This window comes from Rissa tridactyla, chromosome 5, assembly GCF_028500815.1.
Source record: "Rissa tridactyla isolate bRisTri1 chromosome 5, bRisTri1.patW.cur.20221130, whole genome shotgun sequence".
NCBI classification, from domain to species: domain Eukaryota; kingdom Metazoa; phylum Chordata; class Aves; order Charadriiformes; family Laridae; genus Rissa; species Rissa tridactyla.
This window is the reverse complement of record NC_071470.1, coordinates 26,826,023-26,846,614: the sequence shown is the minus strand read 5'-3', so window position 1 is coordinate 26,846,614 and position 20,592 is coordinate 26,826,023. Positions and strand designations below refer to the sequence as shown.

General features: G+C 39.4%; 2 protein-coding genes across 3 annotated transcripts in view; one reads left to right on the top strand and one right to left on the bottom strand.

Moving 5' to 3' along the window:
- The first annotated feature begins 5,173 nt into the window (after positions 1 to 5,173).
- On the top strand, positions 5,174 to 18,584 carry ZNF518B (zinc finger protein 518B). 2 transcript variants are annotated; one of them, XM_054203487.1, is made up of 2 exons: positions 5,174 to 5,242; positions 11,962 to 18,584. In XM_054203487.1, exon 2 carries the CDS (start codon positions 12,154 to 12,156, stop codon positions 15,391 to 15,393), a length of 3,240 nt encoding a protein of 1,079 aa, XP_054059462.1. In that variant the 5' UTR covers positions 5,174 to 5,242; positions 11,962 to 12,153; the 3' UTR covers positions 15,394 to 18,584. The 2 variants fall into 2 exon arrangements, with proteins under 2 accessions (XP_054059462.1, XP_054059463.1); XM_054203488.1 differs by lacking the exon at positions 5,174 to 5,242 and adding an exon at positions 5,613 to 5,907.
- The window catches only part of CLNK (cytokine dependent hematopoietic cell linker), a 57,963-nt gene continuing 55,950 nt past the window's right edge, over positions 18,580 to 20,592 (bottom strand). Inside the window, exon 18 of the mRNA XM_054203489.1 lies at positions 18,580 to 19,272. Within this exon, the coding sequence (XP_054059464.1) occupies positions 19,126 to 19,272 (147 nt within the window). The 3' untranslated portion in view covers positions 18,580 to 19,125. The remainder of the gene's footprint in view (positions 19,273 to 20,592) is intronic.

Here is a 20,592-nt window from a genome sequence, read left to right as displayed (position 1 = left end):
CTAAAGAAACATCTAGAACGCATCATATAATGTATGCATTTTTCTAAGCCACTTGAAGCGGGAAAGTATCGTACAGCATTAACATTAGCTGCAGAAATGCAAAGCAACAACTAAGCTGGCTCCTTCAGTCTCAAAGTCCAAGCCTGCATTATGAGGGGCTGGGAAACTTTCAGAATCGAAACTTCTGTTGCTGCTATTTTAAATCCCGAGTATTGTCATCGTATGCAGTTAGTGTTTACACATTTCAGAAAACAAAGATTGCATTTTTCTTTTCTAAGAGCTCTGAATGCTTACAAAGTAGTATGTTTTTCACCCTGGAAGCCAAAACGTTCCACTCAACATAATTCAGACCTACAAAGTGCATTCACAGAATATGTACCCAAAAGAAGCTCTTTCCGTTCCCAGAGTTCAACAGACGGTGCTACTGCAATATTGCAGCCTATAGAGTAAAAAACCGTATTCACCTGACTATAGTTATGATAGTGTCCTGAAGTGGGATAGGAGAAACTGTTATGTGAGGTTACTGCAATGGCTCAGAGACATTCTGTATGTCTCCAAATGGTGCCCTTTTTCATTTTCAACTTGGGTTATTGTAGCAGGACACTCTGCCTAGGTGGGGGTGAAATAAGAACATTGTCTTGAACTTTGCCCTACTTGTATTGAGTTTTCTAGTGGAAAACTTCCAGACATGTGTGAAGGTCATACTTAGTGTCCTTAGTGTCAAAGAACACTGAGGATTAGCCTGACTCAGGCAGCCCCAAGGATAAGTGTTACAGGGTAGGATGTGAAACCAGGTGTTCCTAAGAGGAAAAAAAAGAATGATAGAAATAAAGTATTTTGCCGAGCTAGAAGGTTTGGCTTAGCAACAAATGAGTGGCAGTCAACCACTTTATACTATAAAAGCCTAGTCCCATCTGTGAATGATAGGGATTCTAGTACACTCCCTCCATAGTAGTGTGTTTGGAATCCCTCCCTTGAGTGGGGATGTCCCTCAAGGTTACCCCTCAGGGCTGAGTGAAAGAGCTACCCACAGTCATCAACACGGGTGAGTAACATCAATCTCTATGAAAATAATTACTTAGCAAACCAGCTTTGAACTCTTGATTTAGTAAATCCTAATTATAATGAATAGTAGCTATAGCATTTATACTGTGTAGTAGATGTTCTGATTAATGTCCTTTAGCCTGGTCACATCATTGCAATTATAATAACATTTTTTTTCTCTTTGCTTACATATATATAGTTTAGTTTGCCATCTGTAACCCCGCAGGACAGTTATCACAGCTGTTTTTTTCAGGTTTTCTAGTGCATTGCTTTCATACTTTTTTTTTGGGGGGGGGGGATGGGGACGGGGGAGGTGTGTGAATTTAATAACACACAAAGCAAAACTGTTCAAGAAAAGCTCCTAGAGCACCTGATTAATCTTGTAGCCCATTTACTTACCCTCTTTATTCTCTTTCCTCCTGAGCCTTCTCCAAACACAGCGGTTTCATAGTTTTGCAGTTGAGCTGCAAAGCTGAAGCTCTACAGCAGCATCTGTCTACCTGTGGCTCTCATAGCTCTATAAGCCAGGATCAGCATTTCGTATCAGATAATCTTGTTAGAGGGCGGGAAGAAATGCAGACTGACAGCAGGACAAGCAGGAGCAGCAGCAGAAGAGTCATGGCAAATTCCTGGTATGTGGGTGTCCCACAGCACATGACAGGACCAGTCTCACAGGGGATAGCAACGGTGCAAGGATGCAGGAGGGGCATCGTGTCTTTGCTGTAGAAACTAGGAGCCACTATGAAGTAAAATAGGCTACTTGCTTGGATGCTGCTTCTGTTTGCCAATTAGTAGCGTTACCTAGCATCTCCTATGTAGGTAACAACCCTCACGACTAAGTGATGACCCTCCCTTTAGGGTCGTCAGCACGGATGTTCACAAGTGCCTAACTAACACTGCGAGGTCGGTGAGTCACGGGACAAACTAAGAAGGAACAAAAGACCTCGCAAAAGCTGGGAATTCAGACGTCATCAAAGACAACTGGCAAGTGGCAAACGAAAGGGGAGTGATAAGGTGGTAATTGCAGCAGAATTACTCCCTCTCTGGTAGTCTAAATACGTTCAGGGCTGGAAACTAAGCAAGACAGAGGAGTTATGATCTGCTCTGATCGAGTCTGACACATCTCCACAAAGACAACATTCACATGACAGGGAAAGGAAATGGAGTATCTTTCAAATGTTAGAAAATGCAGGGAAGGGACTGAATTTACGTAGCTGGAAAACACTGAGGAAGATACAAATTGACTCTCAAGCTTTACATAACAAAGGTTCTCCTGGATGACATTGTTTAGTCTGGCCATATTTAAATACTGAATAATGTATTTGCATTTGTTACAGGCAATTGCCTTTCTAACTTCAGAGCAAGCTAACAACACGTATCTAAGGAAGAGTGGTAAAAGTGCTTAATCAGTGTTGTGTACTGGATAACTGATTCCATTTTACTGATGTGAAGTATATTTACTGCACTCTGGACTGTTTCAGATACAGATAGATGAGCTGAAAAAACCATTTTGACTAGCAAAATATTTCTTGAATTACTACTTGTGTTACATAACATCATCTTTTATTTCAGGAATGTTTCAAATTTTTCTGGTTTTGAAGAAAACGATCTGCTAAGTGCAGCTCACTGGTACAAAAATTTGCAACTGGCCCGTGCTGACCAAGGAGAAAGGCCAGGAAACAAAGTATAGAATTACAAGGGTAAATTCATACGCCGGACATATGCCAGCCAAACTGGGTCACCCTGAATGTGGTTTTACGCAGGGTTCTTATACCCTTCAACCATTCAGGTACAACATGATTTGACTAAGACCCACACTACTGATTACTAATCATAGTAGAACTTTGCAAAGCAACTGTATTTCTGCAGCGTACTTGCTACTTGTCTATTGATCCAGACATCCCTGGAGTCACTCTTGCTAAAGTTACTTATCTGTGATGCCAGATGACACTGTGAGGGTTTCAACGCTGTGTTAGAGGGGCTAGGATGCTGGCTTTATCTTGGTTGTCCATGGGTATCCTTTATCCTTTGTTGACAGCTCTAAGCTTCTGAGAACGTCCTTTAGTTTGTTTTACATGAGCATTAACAAATACCAAAGTCTCCAGTAGAATTCCAGTGTATAATGTGAACTAATATATATTAACAAAGTTCATACACTTCCATATTATAAAGACTGATTGATGTAATAGTTAGGGAAATGAATTTTCATCACACCACACAATCACCCTTGCAGAGCAGCTGACACAAGTCAATAAGTGCAAATTGTCCCTGGTGGCTTTCATGAGATCCACGTACACAATTTCCACCTGGAATTGTTTACATTACAATGTACACTCACGATTTTTGGCCCTGTGTTATATCAAGTAATCTTTTTTCACACAGAAGCTTCCTTAGTTGGTCCTTACATGAAAGTTGAGAGTACCTTTGATCATCCTTTTTTACCTTTCACTGCTATTCTGTCTCTCCTGAGATGAGGGAACTTGGAACCACACACAGCTTTCAAGATGTGGTCAAATAATGAATTTACACAGCAGCATAAGGATGGTTTGTTCTCTGTTTCTTTTCAAATCCCAGCATATATTTCTGAACTCTATTAAGCACTGAAGTGAGGCTTTCACAGAAATGCATGGCAATTCCAAGATTTTGCTCCTGCGCAGTACTAGTCAGTTTGGAGCTCATAATTTTATATTTGAAGTTAGGATGTTCTTCCCCACTGTGAGTCACTTTTATCTACCCAGAATGTAATCTGCCATTTTACTGCCTAGTTATTCAGGCTCAGAAGGCCCTTCTGCAGATGTTCAGTGGGCTTTTGTCCCTAAGTCCCTGAAAAGGTTGATAGCATCAGAAGGCAGTCACTTGAGCATCCAGCTCCTTTTCCAAGTGACTTGTGAGTCTGTTGAGCAGGACCAAGTACAGATTGCGACAGCAGTGCACCTGTGACCTCTATACTACAAGTACTGTACACTTGCTCCCACCGCCTGTGCTCCATCTTTAACCAGTTACTCATTCCAAGATACTTGGTCTTATGCCATTACTGCCTAGTTTCTTTGACAGCCTTTGTCAAAAGCCTTCTAGAAATCCCAACCGTCTCTGTCAGCCAGACGACCTTCTTCACAAGTTTTAAAACTGTTCAGTAAACTACAATATTCCAAATTCCACTGTTTTTTCTTACACTGCTGATCAAAAAATGTAACAGACTCTGAGAGCAACATCTCATTTTGTAACTAAAATGTTAATGGTTGAGAGGATTCTTCTTCCCCAAAGTTCCCTCTCTGACAGCTTTAGCTTTCCCGTTACTTTTTTGTGACTTTTTGATTTAAGATGTAACTTACTCATGGTTTCTCGTATCCCACAGAATCCATGCTAACAGAACAGTCAGCAAAAGAGTTTAATTTTGAAGTCATGTACCAAAAATCCCCATTTTAAAGACAGCATCTGGAAAGACTTTGGCCCCTATGTTAAATACAGTTTTCTTTTTAAGCAGTGTGGTTAGATACTGCAGTGATGTTAAAGGTATTTTTAAAGGGCAAGATGCTGGTAGTTAAAATCCTATTTTCTTCCTTCAATTTTGACTAAGAACAGTTTATTTAAAGAGAAATTTGGATTTTATAGGAAGCCTCTGAAAATATGCAACTACATCACCATGCTACTTAACTGAGCCATCCCTGTGAAACCTATGACCACGCCATACACTAATAAAGCATGGTGGTATCAGGGGGAATATAGGGAGAACACTGGGATCAACAGCTCTTCCTTCGGCCTGTTGTCTTGTCAGAGTCCTTGAGGGACGGCCAGCTGGCAACAACCCGACGGTCCGTACCCCTCCTTCAATACCCTCGCCTGCCATCTTGCAGATGCTTCAATACCATCCCGGCCTCTTTCCCTCACGGCTCGTACTGCGTTCCCGGCGCGGCGCCGGGTCCCCACACGGGTGCCGGGTCCCCTCGAGGTGTCACCTCAGGGCCGGCGCCTTCCCCGCCGGGGCGGGCCGGGCCGCACAGCGCGCCTGCGCCGCGGCGCGCGGGGCGCCTCAGTAGAGCTCTACACGGCGCCGCCGGCGGGAGCGTTGGCGCGGCGCTGGCCAATGGGGGGGCGCAGCGCCGCAGCGGCCGCTGAGGTCAGTTCCGTCGCCGCGGTGGGCGGGGGGCCGTGCTGAGGCGGCGGCAGCGGTGGGGGGCTTGCCCTCGCCATCGCGGGGGTAAGTACCTCAGAGGGGAGCGGGCGGGAGCTGCGGGACAGGGGGGGTTGAGGGTCTTTTCTTGTGCGCCTGGAGACAAGGTGAGCGGTAGCGGGGTCTGCCCCTGAGGGAAGCAGCCCTTTTTTTCCTCCTCGTCCTGCTGCGAGCCAGGTAAGGCTCCCCCACCTTCGGCCTCTGCTGGCCGGCCCAGCGCCGCGGCTGTCGGCTGCCCACCGCCGCCCTGCCCGCCCGCTCGCGCAGGGAGGGCCGGGGGTCCCGGCGGCGGCGAGCGCGGGCTGCGGCCCGTTGGCCCGCGCGATGCTGCCCCCTGCCGGCCGGCGGCGGCGCTGCGTGGCGGCGCGGGCGGAGCCGCCTTCCCGGCGGCGGCGGCGGGCGGGCGGAGGTCTGCGCGGCCTGCGGAGGGTCCGCCAAGCGCCCGGGCAGCGGCGGGGCTCGACCTCTGGAGACGGCCCCTGAGCGAGGGAGGCCTCTCTTCCCCGGAGAGGCGGCAACGCTTGTGCGTGGGTGGGCTGGATACCCAAGAAAATGGGATTTTTTTTTTTATTGGTGTTGGCTGGCGGGTGCTGCTGTCTCGTGGACGCCATCAGGCTGCGTTAGACTGGACTGTAAAGCTGTTGTCCACGTTTGTCGTCTTGGTCTTCTTCCTGAAGAAAAGAAGCTTTCGGGTTAGTAACTGTATTACTGAGCAAAATAGAACATCCTGTATTTTGTATAAAAATTCTTTAGAGACCTGTTATTTGGAGAGTTCTGTTTGGGCATAATTTGCTTAATTAAATCCTACATTAAATTTTCTTGCAAGAGAATCTATCATTAAAAAATATTACATTGGACACTTAAGATAATTTAGATGTATAAAATGGCTTGGATTTCATCTAATAAATTATCTGAATAATCAGTGTTATTGCAGATGTAGCGTGTCTCAAAATATACATTTAATAAAAAAAAAGTCTATTTTAGTATTAAGACTAATAATTGTATTCCACAGGATTTTGCTAGCATTCTCTTCTGCATTGTTACTACAGGAAAAGGTTATAGTCAAGGTCCTTTTCTTGCAAATACTTACGTGTGTGGCTATTTTAGCAGGAATTAAACCTGTAGAAGTGCATTTTAGCATCTACATGAGTGTTTTTAGAACTGGACACAGAGGAATATGTACTTTTAATGGGACTCTCCCGCCTTTCCCATTTTCTTCAGTGCCATACGTCCTTGCTTTATTGCTTGCAGGCCTTAAAGCTGAGAGTGAGGTAATGTTAAATACTTGTCAGTGTGCTTTGGATATACAGAGAGATTTTTTTCAAATGGTTGAAAATTGTGTGAAATGCTGAAATGTGTGGTATAAATTTAACAGTTGTTCATACCCGTAATGATAAACAACTGTATAAACATCTCTGAGCACTCTCTAAAACACTACTTTTGATGTAGTAGTTACTTGAGAATGCATTGCTTAACTTACTGGAAGAAGACCACCAAGCAATTGAATAATGTGTCAGAAATGTATATCTTTCAGATACAAATGAAGCTAGGCCTCAGTCCTAGAGCCACAGAGAAGCGGACCTTCATTTCAGTAGAATATTGTATAGTACATATATGTACCTGCCTTTATACAATGCCAATAAGTGTCAAAAAACTGGTCATTTTGTCACCTATGCATTTGAAAAATAGTGATTTCCTTTTAATTGGTATTTTGCATAACTTTATAAGTAGTAAAAATTTTGAATGTAATTAGTTTTTTTCTGTAGAGTGAAATAACTGAATATTTTATAATAAAAGTGAGCTCTAAAAACCTGATGCGTGGTCTTTGCTCTTCTTAATTCTCTGCATTGACATTCCTTATTCATTTTGATGGAAAAGCTTCATGTGAGTTTCAGATACAAAAAGTGTTATGACTGTGTAATTAGCTGTTACTGTGAAAGAAGATGCCTTTTAAGAAGAAACAATTGTAGATAAAACTTCTTTGGTGTGTTTGACTCATTTGGTTTTAATGCAATATCAATTCTTTTAATCAGTACAATATGTTATACTTGAGTGAAGCACTTCGTATCTCTCCCAGTCATTAGGCCTAAAATCAGTGACTGATAATTGGCGGCTAGGTAGTTGGGTCAGTAGAACAGTTAACTCTGCTTAAGAGAGATAGTCAGTTGATGTTAAATGGGTAGTATATGACATATACATAATTATAAAATACAGGCAAGATAATTAACAGAGATTTAAGTGTTTTACAGAGACTGAAATTTTACACACTGCATCTTCCTGATAGTGATGCACGGTGTCTTCCAATTCTATTTAAACTTCTTTCTCTTAGGAGATGGCTTACGTGGGCTTTTCGATACCAAAGCAGGCCTTGATTGTTGGATGCAGTCTGTGAACTTAGTGTGTGAGGTGCATGCTTTGCGGAATCTTTGCTGATCTTATTTATTTGATCACATATGCTTGTCACACCCATTTCATTGATAGCAGCATTGCAATATAAAAAAAAAGGAACTAAACCACTGGAAAATAAAATGTTTTTCTTTGAAATGATGAACAAAGTATTAATGCATTTGAAGTAAATGGAAATTTCAGGGGTAGGCACTGGCAATTCCTGTCTGACAGTGGCCACATCAGTGGTTTGTAATGTACTGCAGTGCAGAAAACCTTGTATTTATGAATTTGGCATAGTCAGGCTGCAGAGGATGTGTCTTCCTATTTTTCTTGGTTTTAATTGATCTTTGTTTTCTGACCTTTATGTACATGTAATATCTGCTGTTTGGAATGCCCTTTGACTCATGCAGCTCTATTGATCACTTTGTCTTGAGCAGCAACATTCAAGATATACTAGTGTTGTGTGAAAGGCAGGAATATTTGCTTTCATTAAATGCCTGACTTTTTAATGATGTCATATTGCAGCTGTTTGGTAGAAAGAGTGCATGAGAAAGTTTGGTGTATCTTCCTTCTGTTGTCCTTTTTCCATGTGCCTCTTAAGATTTTGCGTCCATTTTTTTTTTTTTTTTCAAAATTAGGGCCTCTGAACTTTTTAATTTCTCCTAATTCAGGTACCTTATTGTATTTCAGTGTTTTTACGTATTTTTTCTGAATCTGTTCCTGTAAAGATAGTGACTGCAATTGATTTTGATACTCCTAGTATCTCTTACTCCATTCTTCATCTATCCTGTTCTTGTGTTTGCCATTCAGGTCTTCCTTTGATGATATCTTTGGATTGGTCTGTGCTCTGCATTTGACTGTAACTTGAAAAATCATGTATGTGTCTTTTAATTAAATCTTTTGATGCATGTCTTTGCTAACCCTTTAAATATCAAAACAGATCTTCAGGGGAATTACTACCCCTCGTCACTGTCCCCCTCACCTTGGTATGAAGCAAATGGATGCTGGATTGCACGACCTGTCTGTGTATGTTGATGATCTCACTTTTCTGAAGTAACCAGAAAAAACAAATAGGTTTTTTTTTTCAATATAAGAATGAAATTACTATGTACTTTTGCGCCTGTTTTATCCAAGATAATGATGAAATGGACCTATTCACATCAAAATGTGTCTTATTAACTCTTCAGCGTTCAGGAAAGATTGGTGAATAACTAGCTAGGGAGACAACAACACTGTCACTTCAGCATCAACTGGTTATTCAGTTCTTTTTCACCTTTTACTGGGACTGGCTGGGATGGAGTTAAATTTCTTCATAGCAGCCTGTACAGTGCTGTGTTTTGGATCTGTGGGTAAAGCAGTGTTGATAACGCACCAGTGTTTTGCCTGTTGCTGAACAGCATTTGCACAATGCCAAGGTTTTCTTTCCACACACCTCCCCCCCGGCCCTGCCCCGGCCTCTGCTACAGTGGGTGGGCATGGGGTGGGCAAGGGGTTGGGAGGACAGCTAACCAGATTTGGTCAGGGGGATAGTCTGTTCCATGGAACATCATGCTCAGCAATGAAAACTGGAAGTAGAGGGAGAAGGGATGTTGCCTTCCAAGGTGGCTGTTGCTTGGAGACTGGCTGGGCATTGGTCTGCTTGTGGAAGGTGGTGAATGATTTCCTTTGCGCCACCTCCCTGTGCCTTTCCTTCACCTGTTAAACTGCCTTTGTCCCAACCCATAAGCTTTCTTACTCTTTTTCTCCAGTTCTCTCCCCTTTGTACTCAGGGAGGGGTGGGGAGCCAGTGAGCAGCTGTGTTGCTGCTTGGCTGCTGGCTAGGTCAACCCACTGCACATCTGAAATGCACTTGCAGTAACTCCACCAGCATTTGAAATCTGGATTCTAGCAACATGGTGTTTGTCACAAGTCTGAATGAAAAAGCTTGGTTTGGGGATTATTTACCTATTTGTTTTCACTTTCCTATATAAAGTTGTTTGAATTAGAAAAGTTTAGAATGATTACTGGCCAGTTATTTGAATTATCTCTTCTAAATGTTTTTAATGTCCTCTTGGACTGAGCAGCCCAGATCTGGCTGGTAAATTGAAACGTTCTTAAAATGTTTGGCAGTGTTTCTTGTACTTTATTGCTCTTTAAAGGTGGATCCTTCTTCATGTTGTTTCATAAGGTGAAGTTTGCTGTGTTTTAAAAAAAAAAAAAGAAAATGCTGTGGTTTTGATACTGCTTTTTGTGGTTAAGGATGTTGATGGCATAATGTGCTCTACGCTTATCTTTTGGTCAGTTTGTATGAAGGGCAGTTTCAGTATCGATAAATAGCTGTTAAAAAAAAAAAGGAAATATTGATCCAAGTTCACCCTTTCCTTTCAAATGCAATTTTAATTCTTTCTTAAGGCTGCACAGGAATCTTCAAAACATCTTTGGTCTGGATCTTGGTCTTATCAAGATTTCTTATTATCTTCCTCATTAAATAAACCAGTGGATCTCCTGAACATAGGCCTACCGTCACACTTGTGTGTCAACGAGTGTCTTAAGTCTAAGAAATCATGTTAGCAGGGGAAGAATTGTCCATCTGAGACTACCAGAAGCATTTGTTTTTCTTTCCTCTTTAGAATCTGGATGATAGAGAGCATAATATTACAAATGTTAGAATTGCTTAAAAAAAAAAAATCTTCAGATTATGGTACAGTAGTCATGTATACTTTTCTTCTTCCTGGGAGGCTGCCACTGATTTGTTTTTCAAATCAGGATATAGAGGCTTTTCACATAAGTATGTAAAACTGTCTGCATTGCAATGAAATGAGATTACTAAGTCCTAAGAACTTCCTTCTGAGGAGTTTTACAGGGGTGCAGCCACCCATCTGCTAAAGAGTGAAAAGCCCATTACATCGTCCCTAACCAGTTTTCTAACGTATTTTTACTGTTGTTTGAGGTTACGTTGGTATACTTGCTCTTTGCTTTAGGGCAGCATTCCAATAGCAGTTAGGGATATTGGCAGATGGAGCACAGGGAGATGCAAGAAGAACTTTCTGGATCAGATGCTTACTCCTGTCAAGCCATTGTGGAGATGTACCATTGTGTAAAGTTTTCCCTCATTCATGTAGGATTATCATAATAGGATGCTACGTAGGTGATCTGAGCGCTCTGCTTTTGGAGCCCAAATGAGACCCTGCACTCTGGAGGTAGACTTGGAGAGGAACTGGGTTTCAGAAGCAAAAGCCTTCTCTAGGATGTATTGAAATGTAAAGGATTCTGGAAATAACCTCATGAAATAGGGCCTACATATGAATGCAGATCTGTGCAACAGTGTGTCTGTAAGTAAGAGTGCTTGAATAAAAAAAGATGTTGAGTAGATATTACTGGTTGCTGCTGTTGGCTTTGGACTTTGTTTTGTTTGTGTGTGTCTCAAAAGGCTAATTAGTCTTTTATTTTCCAAATAACAGTGGTCTCATAGTCTTGACAAAAGCTTAAAGGCTGAGATCTTGTTCATGTTGAATGTAGAAAAGAGACATGAAGAGTGCTGGAACCTGTGGGGCCAAATATACTGCACAAATTAATGTGGTGGTTTTACACTGATACTACTGTTCTCCCTCTGCCTTCCATTGCATTGTTTATTTTGCTTGATTAACACATTCTGTGTTATGAGGATGGAGTGAATTATTTATATGCTTGTCCACATACATAGAAGTGATTACACTACACTATTTGTAGAAGTGAAAGTAATTTTGCAGTCGCAGATTGTTTTGACTTCATTACTTTGAGAACATGTGAAGTATAAATCACATTTTGTTATGAATTAGTGTTTACGACAGTTTGGATCTGAAACATTGGCACTGATTAGAAAAGAACTTCCTTCTGTACTTCAGGAATTTCCATGCTAACTTAAAAATCCTTTTATTTAAAAAAAACGCCTTATAGTTGTGTGTTTCTAGTAACCATTGTAGTCACTCGTCTTTTTCCTGATGGGATTCACAAATGAGTGGTGCTTGCAGTGTTTCATAATATCTTTTCCTGAGTTAAAGGCTGTATGTGTATGAACTGAAATCAATTCTGTTACCAAGTGTCTGTCTTGTTAGGTTTATAAATACATTTCTTAAATAAAATTTTTCATGACATGGAAGAAATAGCATGAACTCTTTAGGTTTTGATGCATAGGAGATAATTTTGTGAATTTATGAACATTGGGTATGTTTTGCTTGCAGTTAGTGGTTGTATGTGCAGAATACAATCGGTAGTATATTAACAGTAGACTTGCACTCTGTAATTCAGATGTAGTCCACTGATAGTTCAATTATTAGTTCATGGTATTTCAGTGATCAGTGAATAGTAACTGACTTAATCTTCTGCTTTTTATTCTTTAGTGCTGCAAGTTGATTGAATAAAATTAAGAACATGGACGCAGTTCCTTAAGCACCATTTCTTCCAAAGTGTATATTCTGCAGATTGGTGGCCTGAATGATTGATTGATGAGCAGCATACACAAGACTAATATCAAGAAGACATTCTGTCACTGCTGTGTTTGACAAAACTGGTGCAGAGTCACGTCTTCTGAAATGCAGTTGAAAAAAATGAGGGAAATTTTACCAAGATTGTACCCTGGCCAAGTTAATGATAAAAATAATTCCTTAACTACATCCCCAAAGCAATCTTCTGAGGATAAAACAAATCCATCAAAAGGGGATGATGACCAAAACTGCTGTTACCAAGGGACTGAGGCTGAGAACAATAAGCTGTCACTGATAAGCTGTATAAAATGCAGAAATGTTCAGAAAATTTCAATGCAAGATATAGAAAAGCATAAGAAGCCTGGGTGGAATGAAGACAAAAATTTCATCTGCAAGAAGTGCAGTCATATTACACCACCAGCTTTCCATTTTGTTCCTGAGGGTGCCAATGGTGTAGACTTTGAAAAACTTGAAAAAAAATCCCCAAGTAAAACCCAGGAAACGTTTAAAGTTAAAAATTTTCTGCCAGGTAAATACTACTGTGATAAATGTAGATTTTCAACAAAGGATCCTTTACAATATAAAAAGCATGTAGGTCAACATGAAGAAATTAAATTTGTTTGTTCCCACTGTAATTACGTATCCTACACCAAAGGAGAATTCCAGAGACATTTGGTGAAACACACTGGAACTTTTCCATATCAGTGTGAATACTGTGAATACGGTGCTGTTAGACATGACTATATAGTAAAACATACCAGAAGAGTACATGAGACACCCACAAAACGGCTGTCAAATACTATTGTAAACCACAAGCAAAAGAAGCCAAGTCAAAGCACTTTATTTGGAAAGCAGAAATATGGTAAAATTCCTTTTCAGAATGAACTTTCAAATTCCTCTTCAAACGTGGTTTGTGAGATTCCAGGTAAAGCAACTAAAACAGTCTGTTCGTCTCATGATGTAGAATGTAGCACAAACACAGCATCGTTCCAGGCTAAAACAGTATTGGAGCCATCTGAAATAAGCGTGTGTGAGAATCAAAGTGTGGAAGTTGAGGTTTATTCTCCAAAAACAGAGCCTTTACAACCTGGGATGCCTTTAACAGTAATTGCACCGTCTGAACTTGTAGTTCCTTCTAACTGTTTAGCTCAGATAGTAGAGATTAAAATAGTGAATGGAGCACAACAGTTAGTTCTTAAATTAATTCCTATGAAAGAAGCAATTTACAAACCTGTGGACGGTGCTGAAGAGGAATGTGAGAATCAAGGTATGGAACAATCTGCAGAAGGAAAAAGATCTGTGTCTCAAAGTGAGTTACTAACCATGGAAGTGAATGTAGACAAATTATCCAGTGTTAGTAACCAGCTTAATTTGGATAGTACGTATGACAAGAATTCTGAATGTCTTTGTTTTTATGATTCTCAACTCTCAGACTGTAACTCTGTATCTATACAGAGGGAAGATGCATCGAAATTATGTTTTCATTTAGTGAAGGGTATTGATGTCCATTCAGGTGTTATAGAACTTTGTTCTCCATCTCTGGTGATAAATAGTACTGAAAAAAAAAGTGATCTTAAGTCCTCAAGGTGGGAAGTAGATGGAAAAAACCTACATTACGACTTGTATTGTTATGAAGAAGCTGCGGATATACCTCCTCCAAAATATGCTGCTGTTTCTGAAGATAAAAGTTCCAAGAACATTTCAGTAGAGGCTGCTCAGGAGGGCAAAAATTCCTCTTTTTCTGCAGTCCTTAAACAAAAGGATACATTGCCTCTAAAGAGGAATGACAAAGAATGTATGAGTCTGCCAGTCAGCTCTACAGAAACACATTTAGCTGGTAAGGGTTTTGATAAAAAATCTGTTACATCTTCTGAAGCAGGAAAAAACTTTCAGGTCACTAAAACTCCAGCTTGTGAGGACATGACTTCTGGCTTTCGCAAAGTAAAGAGAGCTGAAACCATAAGTCAAAAGAACAATCTTCTTCTGGAATCATTAGAACTACAGAAGATGGAAAATAAAGGCAATCCTTTTGAGGGACCTGTTATTTCGTCTGTATTTTCCCTTAGCTCTGGGGCTGAAAACGTTCCAGAGGATGTCAGATGGGATGACACAACATGCAATAAGAAGTCAGCAACACTGCTGTGTAGAAAGATCGCTCAGCTCATGTCTGCTGCTGAATCTAACATGAAATCCATGCCTTTGAGATGTCATGCTTCTAGTAAAAAGGTACTTTTCCCACAAGAAAATTCAGCCAGCTGTGAGGGAGTTGTTCCTGCCACTGAGCTGGAACAGCCTGCGTCTTTGTCTCAAGTGCGTGGTGGAAGCAGTGTGATTGGTAACGAAGAAAACGGTAAAGATCAGTCGCTTACATGTGCAAGAACATCTAAAAGCAGGGTAACTAAAAATTCCCATGTTGCTACTCCAGTGTTTATCCCCAAAGGGACAATGCTGAGAGTGCTGAATGCTACTAGCAGTCAAAACTCAAATGGAACAGAAATCAGGAGTGAAACATCAGCTCCTTCTGTGTATTGCAATGAAATGTTTCTGCCTCGCCCGGTTCCTGTCAGTGTTTCTGAGACGCTTAGCAGTAACTTGCCATGTTTGCCTAATCAGAGTGAACCGGATGCTCAGTCCCGAAGTATATCACTCAGGCAAAGACCAAAGCGAGAAGCAAGTGTTAAAAATAATAACAGACGAACTGGTGTACCGTTTCCAAAAAGCAGTGATGTGAGTAAGCAAAGCAAACCCTATTCAAAAAGTCAACTAGGTCCTAAAAATAAGGTGAAACAAGCAAGCTGCAGGGAACTTCCTAAGAGGAAAACAAGAACTCAGTCGGAAGCCAGTTCAGGTTCTGACACGTTGTATCTGTTGACAGCGAGACGTCTTCGGCTTGTACCTCTGAGAATGAATCAACTGATAAAATGCCCTCGTCGTAACCAGCCAGTTGTGGTACTAAACCATCCTGATGTTGACTCGCCAGAGATAATTAATGTCATGAAGACTATCAACAAGTATAAAGGTCAAGTCCTGAAAGTAGTTCTGTCAGAAAGGACAAGTAGTTTTCTTGGTGTCAAACGTTATCGAAAGCGTCTTACTCTTCAGAATGTTGAGACAGGAAACCAAGGAAAAAAGCAGAATATGCTAAAAATGAAACTGAAAAAGACCCATAAAAACAACTACCAGGTGGTGGAAACCTCACCAGCTGATACACTTCAGTGTATGTTTAAGTGTTGGTTTTGTGGAAGAGTATATATGGACCAAGAAGAATGGATAAGTCATGGGCAGAGGCACTTGATAGAGGCAACCAAGGGTTGGGATGTTCTTTCTCTTCCAGCAAAAAAGCATTAAGTGAGAGACTGAGGGAGGGTTTCCCCTCTTAATGAGGGTTACTAACTTTCTTGGAAAGGAAGATTGAAATAACTGCTTTATTTTGCCAAAAGATCTTTATTGTTAGCAAAGTGGAAGAGGAGAGCAGAATTATAGAGATACAGAGAAGCCAGTAGTGAGGATTAAGCGCTACTTTTTGCTCTCATGTTTGAACTGTGTTTTGGAGGTCAATTTCCATCTGTTCTGTAGGAGAAATTTGAAAAAGATTTGCTATGCAAACATCTTTCTAGTTATCATTCTCTGTGCTAGGATGCTGTGCTGTAACTGGTTTGTGCTAGGTCTGTAGGGATTAAAATCTTAGATGATGAGATCTTTGTAAATTTGACAGGGGTTAGTTAGCTTTATTATGGCATGGTGTTTCAGAGACTGAGCATATGTGTACTGAAAAGCACCTTTGATCCTCTGTGGGCAGCAAACATATACCATAGGTTTTAGTGGTAAATTAAGCACCATGCATAAAAAGTAAAACTTAAATGGAAGGAATGTGTTTCAGCAAAACAGAAACATTTCTGCTGACTTCAGAGGAGATACAAGGTTGTAAGTGAATCTGTGGGATCAGAGTTACTCCCACTAGGTCAGATAGCACTAAAAAGTTTAATTTTGTATAGTACTTATACCTAGCCTGTATTGCGTAGATCTGAGAAAGAGAGCGGAACGCTGTCAGCTTTCTATACCATCTTTGTTCTGAGCAGGCAGAGCCGGAGGTATCATCGGGCTTGGACAGATAGGAGAGAGAAGCTTTTCTCTGTATGGTCTCAAGGCTGTTCTGAAATCTAAAGAAATAATAACCAGACATAAACCCTCTACCATCATGTGCGTGTAGCCTGATAGAAACACATTTGCAGAATAGGGCATTTGGTTAGAACTCTCGTTGGTGAGTTAATGCCTATTTACACGAGGAACGTGCTGAAGATGAAGACTTTTCAAAATGAAAAACCATGTTGCACAGCTTTTACATTGACAGTGTTGAACAAGATTTTCAATGCAATCTTTCATCCTTCTTAAGAATTTAGATGTTAGAATATATTTTTCGTAGGCCTCAATTCATACAAGCATGTGCCTAGTTACATATGTGTATCTAATGTGTATCTACTGACTTCAGTGCAGTGTAAACGTTGCTTAAACACTTTCTTAAGTCAGGGCCAAATTTCAAGTTTTTAGTGAAGAAGAGGGATGGATGATACTGAAGTCTAATGTTTCTGTACGTGAACAGTAGATGTTTTTCTTCATCTTGTCAATTTTAAATCATTTTAAACTCATATAGGGTGAACTATACTGAAGCACATATTTGCAATTAAAATAACTTCTTTCATTTTTACAGATACAAAATTCAATACTGACTCTAATGCTGGATGTGTGTTCTATGTTTGAACTGGGTTCCCAACTCCTTTCACTGTTGGTGCATTTTTGTAAACAATTTAAGCTGGGAATATTTTTTTATATACTCCAGCAGATTATACATTGTTTTGATAAAGTATGTGTTGTATCTGCATTGAAATGTAAATGTTTTAAAACTACATCTGACTGAGGCTTATTTTCAAAACAAGTTAAAACATTGCTTTCCCATCATTTTGCAATACAGTGTTAAAATCCTCCAGATAGTTGGTGCTTTGTCAGATCTTTTTTGTCATGTACACATGGACAATTTTTCTATCACTTGTATCAGACTAACCTATTCCACAGAACAAACTTATTTTGTCTGTTTTGTCAGTAATAATGAAATGACAGTTCTCATTTTGTATTCAAATGGAACTATATTTTTTTAGATGGGTATGCTAGAGGGTTTTTTTTTTTTTCACTTCATATACTTTGATGCCAAATCTAACAGTACTATTTGTGTTTTGGATTGTGAAAACAGCTTGCATTGAAGCTTCCATTGAAATTCTGTCATATCACATATAATAAATACTGAAATTGCTAACATAGAAAATAACATGGTTAAAATTCCTCCTTTGTTTTAACTCCTTCAGTCCAGGTTGCTGTTTGAATTAATTTTGTTTCTGTAAAAGCTACAAAATAAATAGTTTTCAATTTGCTTTGTAAGAGTTGTCACTGGCAAAATTAGACCATTCCTCATGAAAGCTGTACTGGGCGGGGGGGGGATGGGGGATGCGTTGCTGCTCAGCTTTATAAACTCTAGGTGGTTTAAGTATACTAGTAATGCTTGTCTTTTATAAGCAAATTTACTGTTTCAGTAAACATCTGCAATGCTTTGTATATCACCACCATAATCTACCATCTAAATTGTTAAGCTGTGGGGTTTTTACATGGGGTTAATTTAGAAAATATTTGTTTTGTTTTAACATGAAAACCTTTTGTAAGTTCATTTGTATGGTGGCTGCGAAACTCTTACAGCAGATTACGTCATGTCTCTTTTCCTTTTTATGAGCTCTACCAAAATCTACTTAGCAGCTTATGTTTTGTTAATTTTCATTCCTATTATTAGATAATGTTATGTCCGAACAATTTCCTTCAAGTTTAACAGTCTCAGTGGTTTGAGAGAAATAATTATAATGAATGTTCCCTTGCATTTTGATGCAGCATTGAGAAATAAAAAGATTGCAAGGAAATAACAACCAACTGCTAAATTTTTTTATAGCTAGTTTGTGCCAATACGTACTACACCATAAATTGGGTTGGAATATCATGTTTTGGGCTTGAATGTTTTTATTATTCTTGTTCCTATTCTGTAAGGATAAAGTAACCGAGGTTGCTTTCTTGGTATATTCCAATTACCTATTCAAACTTCTGACTGTGCTTAGAACGGAAGATTATGGATGCTTTGCAGAAAAATACTGGTTTGCCTTTCATATTTATAATTATTTTAGTTAAGTATTCTAAACCTGGAATTATATGAATAAATATTACTGTAATTTGCTGGAAAAATATCACCTTCTCCCTCACCTAAATACTTGAACATATTTTCTTGCTGAGTTTGAAGCACATCTTCTGTTCCTGCTGATGATTTTTGTCTCTGTATTTGCACATGGTATGAATTCAAAGGGGCTGTTTGTATAATGGTCTTAACTATGTAAGTGTGTGAAGGCTCAGATAGGGAATACAAGTACCTGCTATTTAAGCTAAAGAGTAAGTGTTAGTTAAGTAATAGAATTTACATAATTAAAGCTAGCTTTATAATCTGCTCCAGTACCTATGAGCATCGGCTGACACCCACTGACTTCAGTGGCTGCTGAGCGTAACTTGTTACTGTGCAAACACATATGCACACTGAATGAAATTGTTAAACAGTGAGTGTTCAGATAAATAGCATTTCATGTGTATTTTTAAAAGCAAGAATATCTTTTTTATGTGATTCTAGTATGCTTTATTAGGTTTTGCTACTGACAGCTTCAGTGACATTTAAGTAAGCAAGACTGAGTTTGGGTTTTGTCTTGTGTTAGAAGTTTGAGTGCAAGATAAGCAAATTGCTCAATCATTGTCAAGATACTAGGAGTCAGTTTCTTAACACTTTTCTGTGAATTAACACAATGGCATATATTTTACCTGTATTCTCAAAGTTAAAAACGAATTACAAGAATCAAAAAATGGAGTAGATCTGTGTTCTCGGTTAGAGAGAAGATTTTTTTAGAATGCTTCATAATATTACTGGGAGCTTCCCACTCAAAGGCTAATCTGATTTTGAGACATTTAAATAATTGTTCTATTTACATCTATACAAATAAATCGGTGACGTTAAGGCAGAAAGCATCTGTTGCACAACTTGAATGGATATGTAAGGTAGCATTGTTCTCTCTGGATTCCTGATTTATCCTTTCCGTCAATGAGTGTGATGGGAACATATCTGTAGAAGTCAATGATCTCTTTCACAGAATTAAATCTCTGGGGGGGGGAAAAAATTGTAATCAGTGACTGAAAATGAAATTTCTAGATGGTTTTATCTATTACGCTAAAAGAATTGCAAATGACAGTATTAGAAATAGGTAATATTTTGCATAGAATTATGACTAGATCAGATGGAAACAATCATAAAAGGAAAAGCAGTAGATTTTAATCCTCTTATTTCCTTTGTGTGTGTCTCTCCTGTGGGAGAAAGCAGCTGGTTAAGATGTCTAAGCCCTGACAATACAGTATCACCTGTAAAAGTTTGTGATGCCAGATGTCATGATAGATGTTGAAAAGATGAAGCAACTATAAATCATTACCAACTTTTCTGTTAAACTAACTTCAGTTAAGTGTAGCTGTCAAAAGTTACACTTAATTAGCAGTGCATGATATTTTATACTCCAAGTTTCTTTGTACTTTTTTAAATGTACCTTTTATTTTCCCATTCAGTTTACTGACAAAGTTGCTACAAAATCCCTTTAAAGTATGGAACAAGAAGGTTCTCAGCAGGGTTTTAGTCTTGTTCTCTGGTGTTCAAAACAATGATGTCCTCCAAGCCTGTTCCTAAAATGATAAAGATGTGGTTCCAGATTCCTGAACTGATCGAGCAGCAACTGAAAGCTATCCAAGGTATTTATTCTCACCTGTCCTGGTGGGAGTCTCTTAATCCTGCCATTCCAAGGGTTAGCAGTCCTTCAGTTTAAATAGTTCTCTTCCCTGTGTGTAACCTGTGAACTCTCATCATCACACCACTGAGCTGTCATCACACGTTTCTCCTCTTGAGCTAGTCTTTGAACTCATTGGTATTAAATCACTAGAACTGTACACAGTAATGCCAGCTTACTGTGACATTAATACTTATTATCTATATTATATCACATTTACTGTAAACATGGGCATTCATTGTATACGTGATGGTATCTCATGGTACTCTCTGTCATCTCTAGCTGATCCACACCCAGTTTATAACTGAGAATCTGATTAAATCTGTGATTTGGTAAAACTGTTCCTGTATTAAGACGAAAATTATTTGATCTCAAAACCAGTGTGATAATTTTTTAAAGTTTTGTTTTGATAATTTTTACTTGCATACGTTTGTTTCATTTTGCTCTTTTGTCTTTGCCTGATGTTCAAGATCACTATTGCTACTAGAAATCTAGGCAAAACTATGGTTTTTATTTCATGCCATGCCAAAGTAATCCTAACTTTTTTTATTCTAAATGCACTCTTTATCAGCATGAGTTCTTTTTCTATTTTCTGATGGTTTTTGTTGGTTGGAAAGGTAAAAAGTCTTACTGTAATTGTTCATCTGCTTTT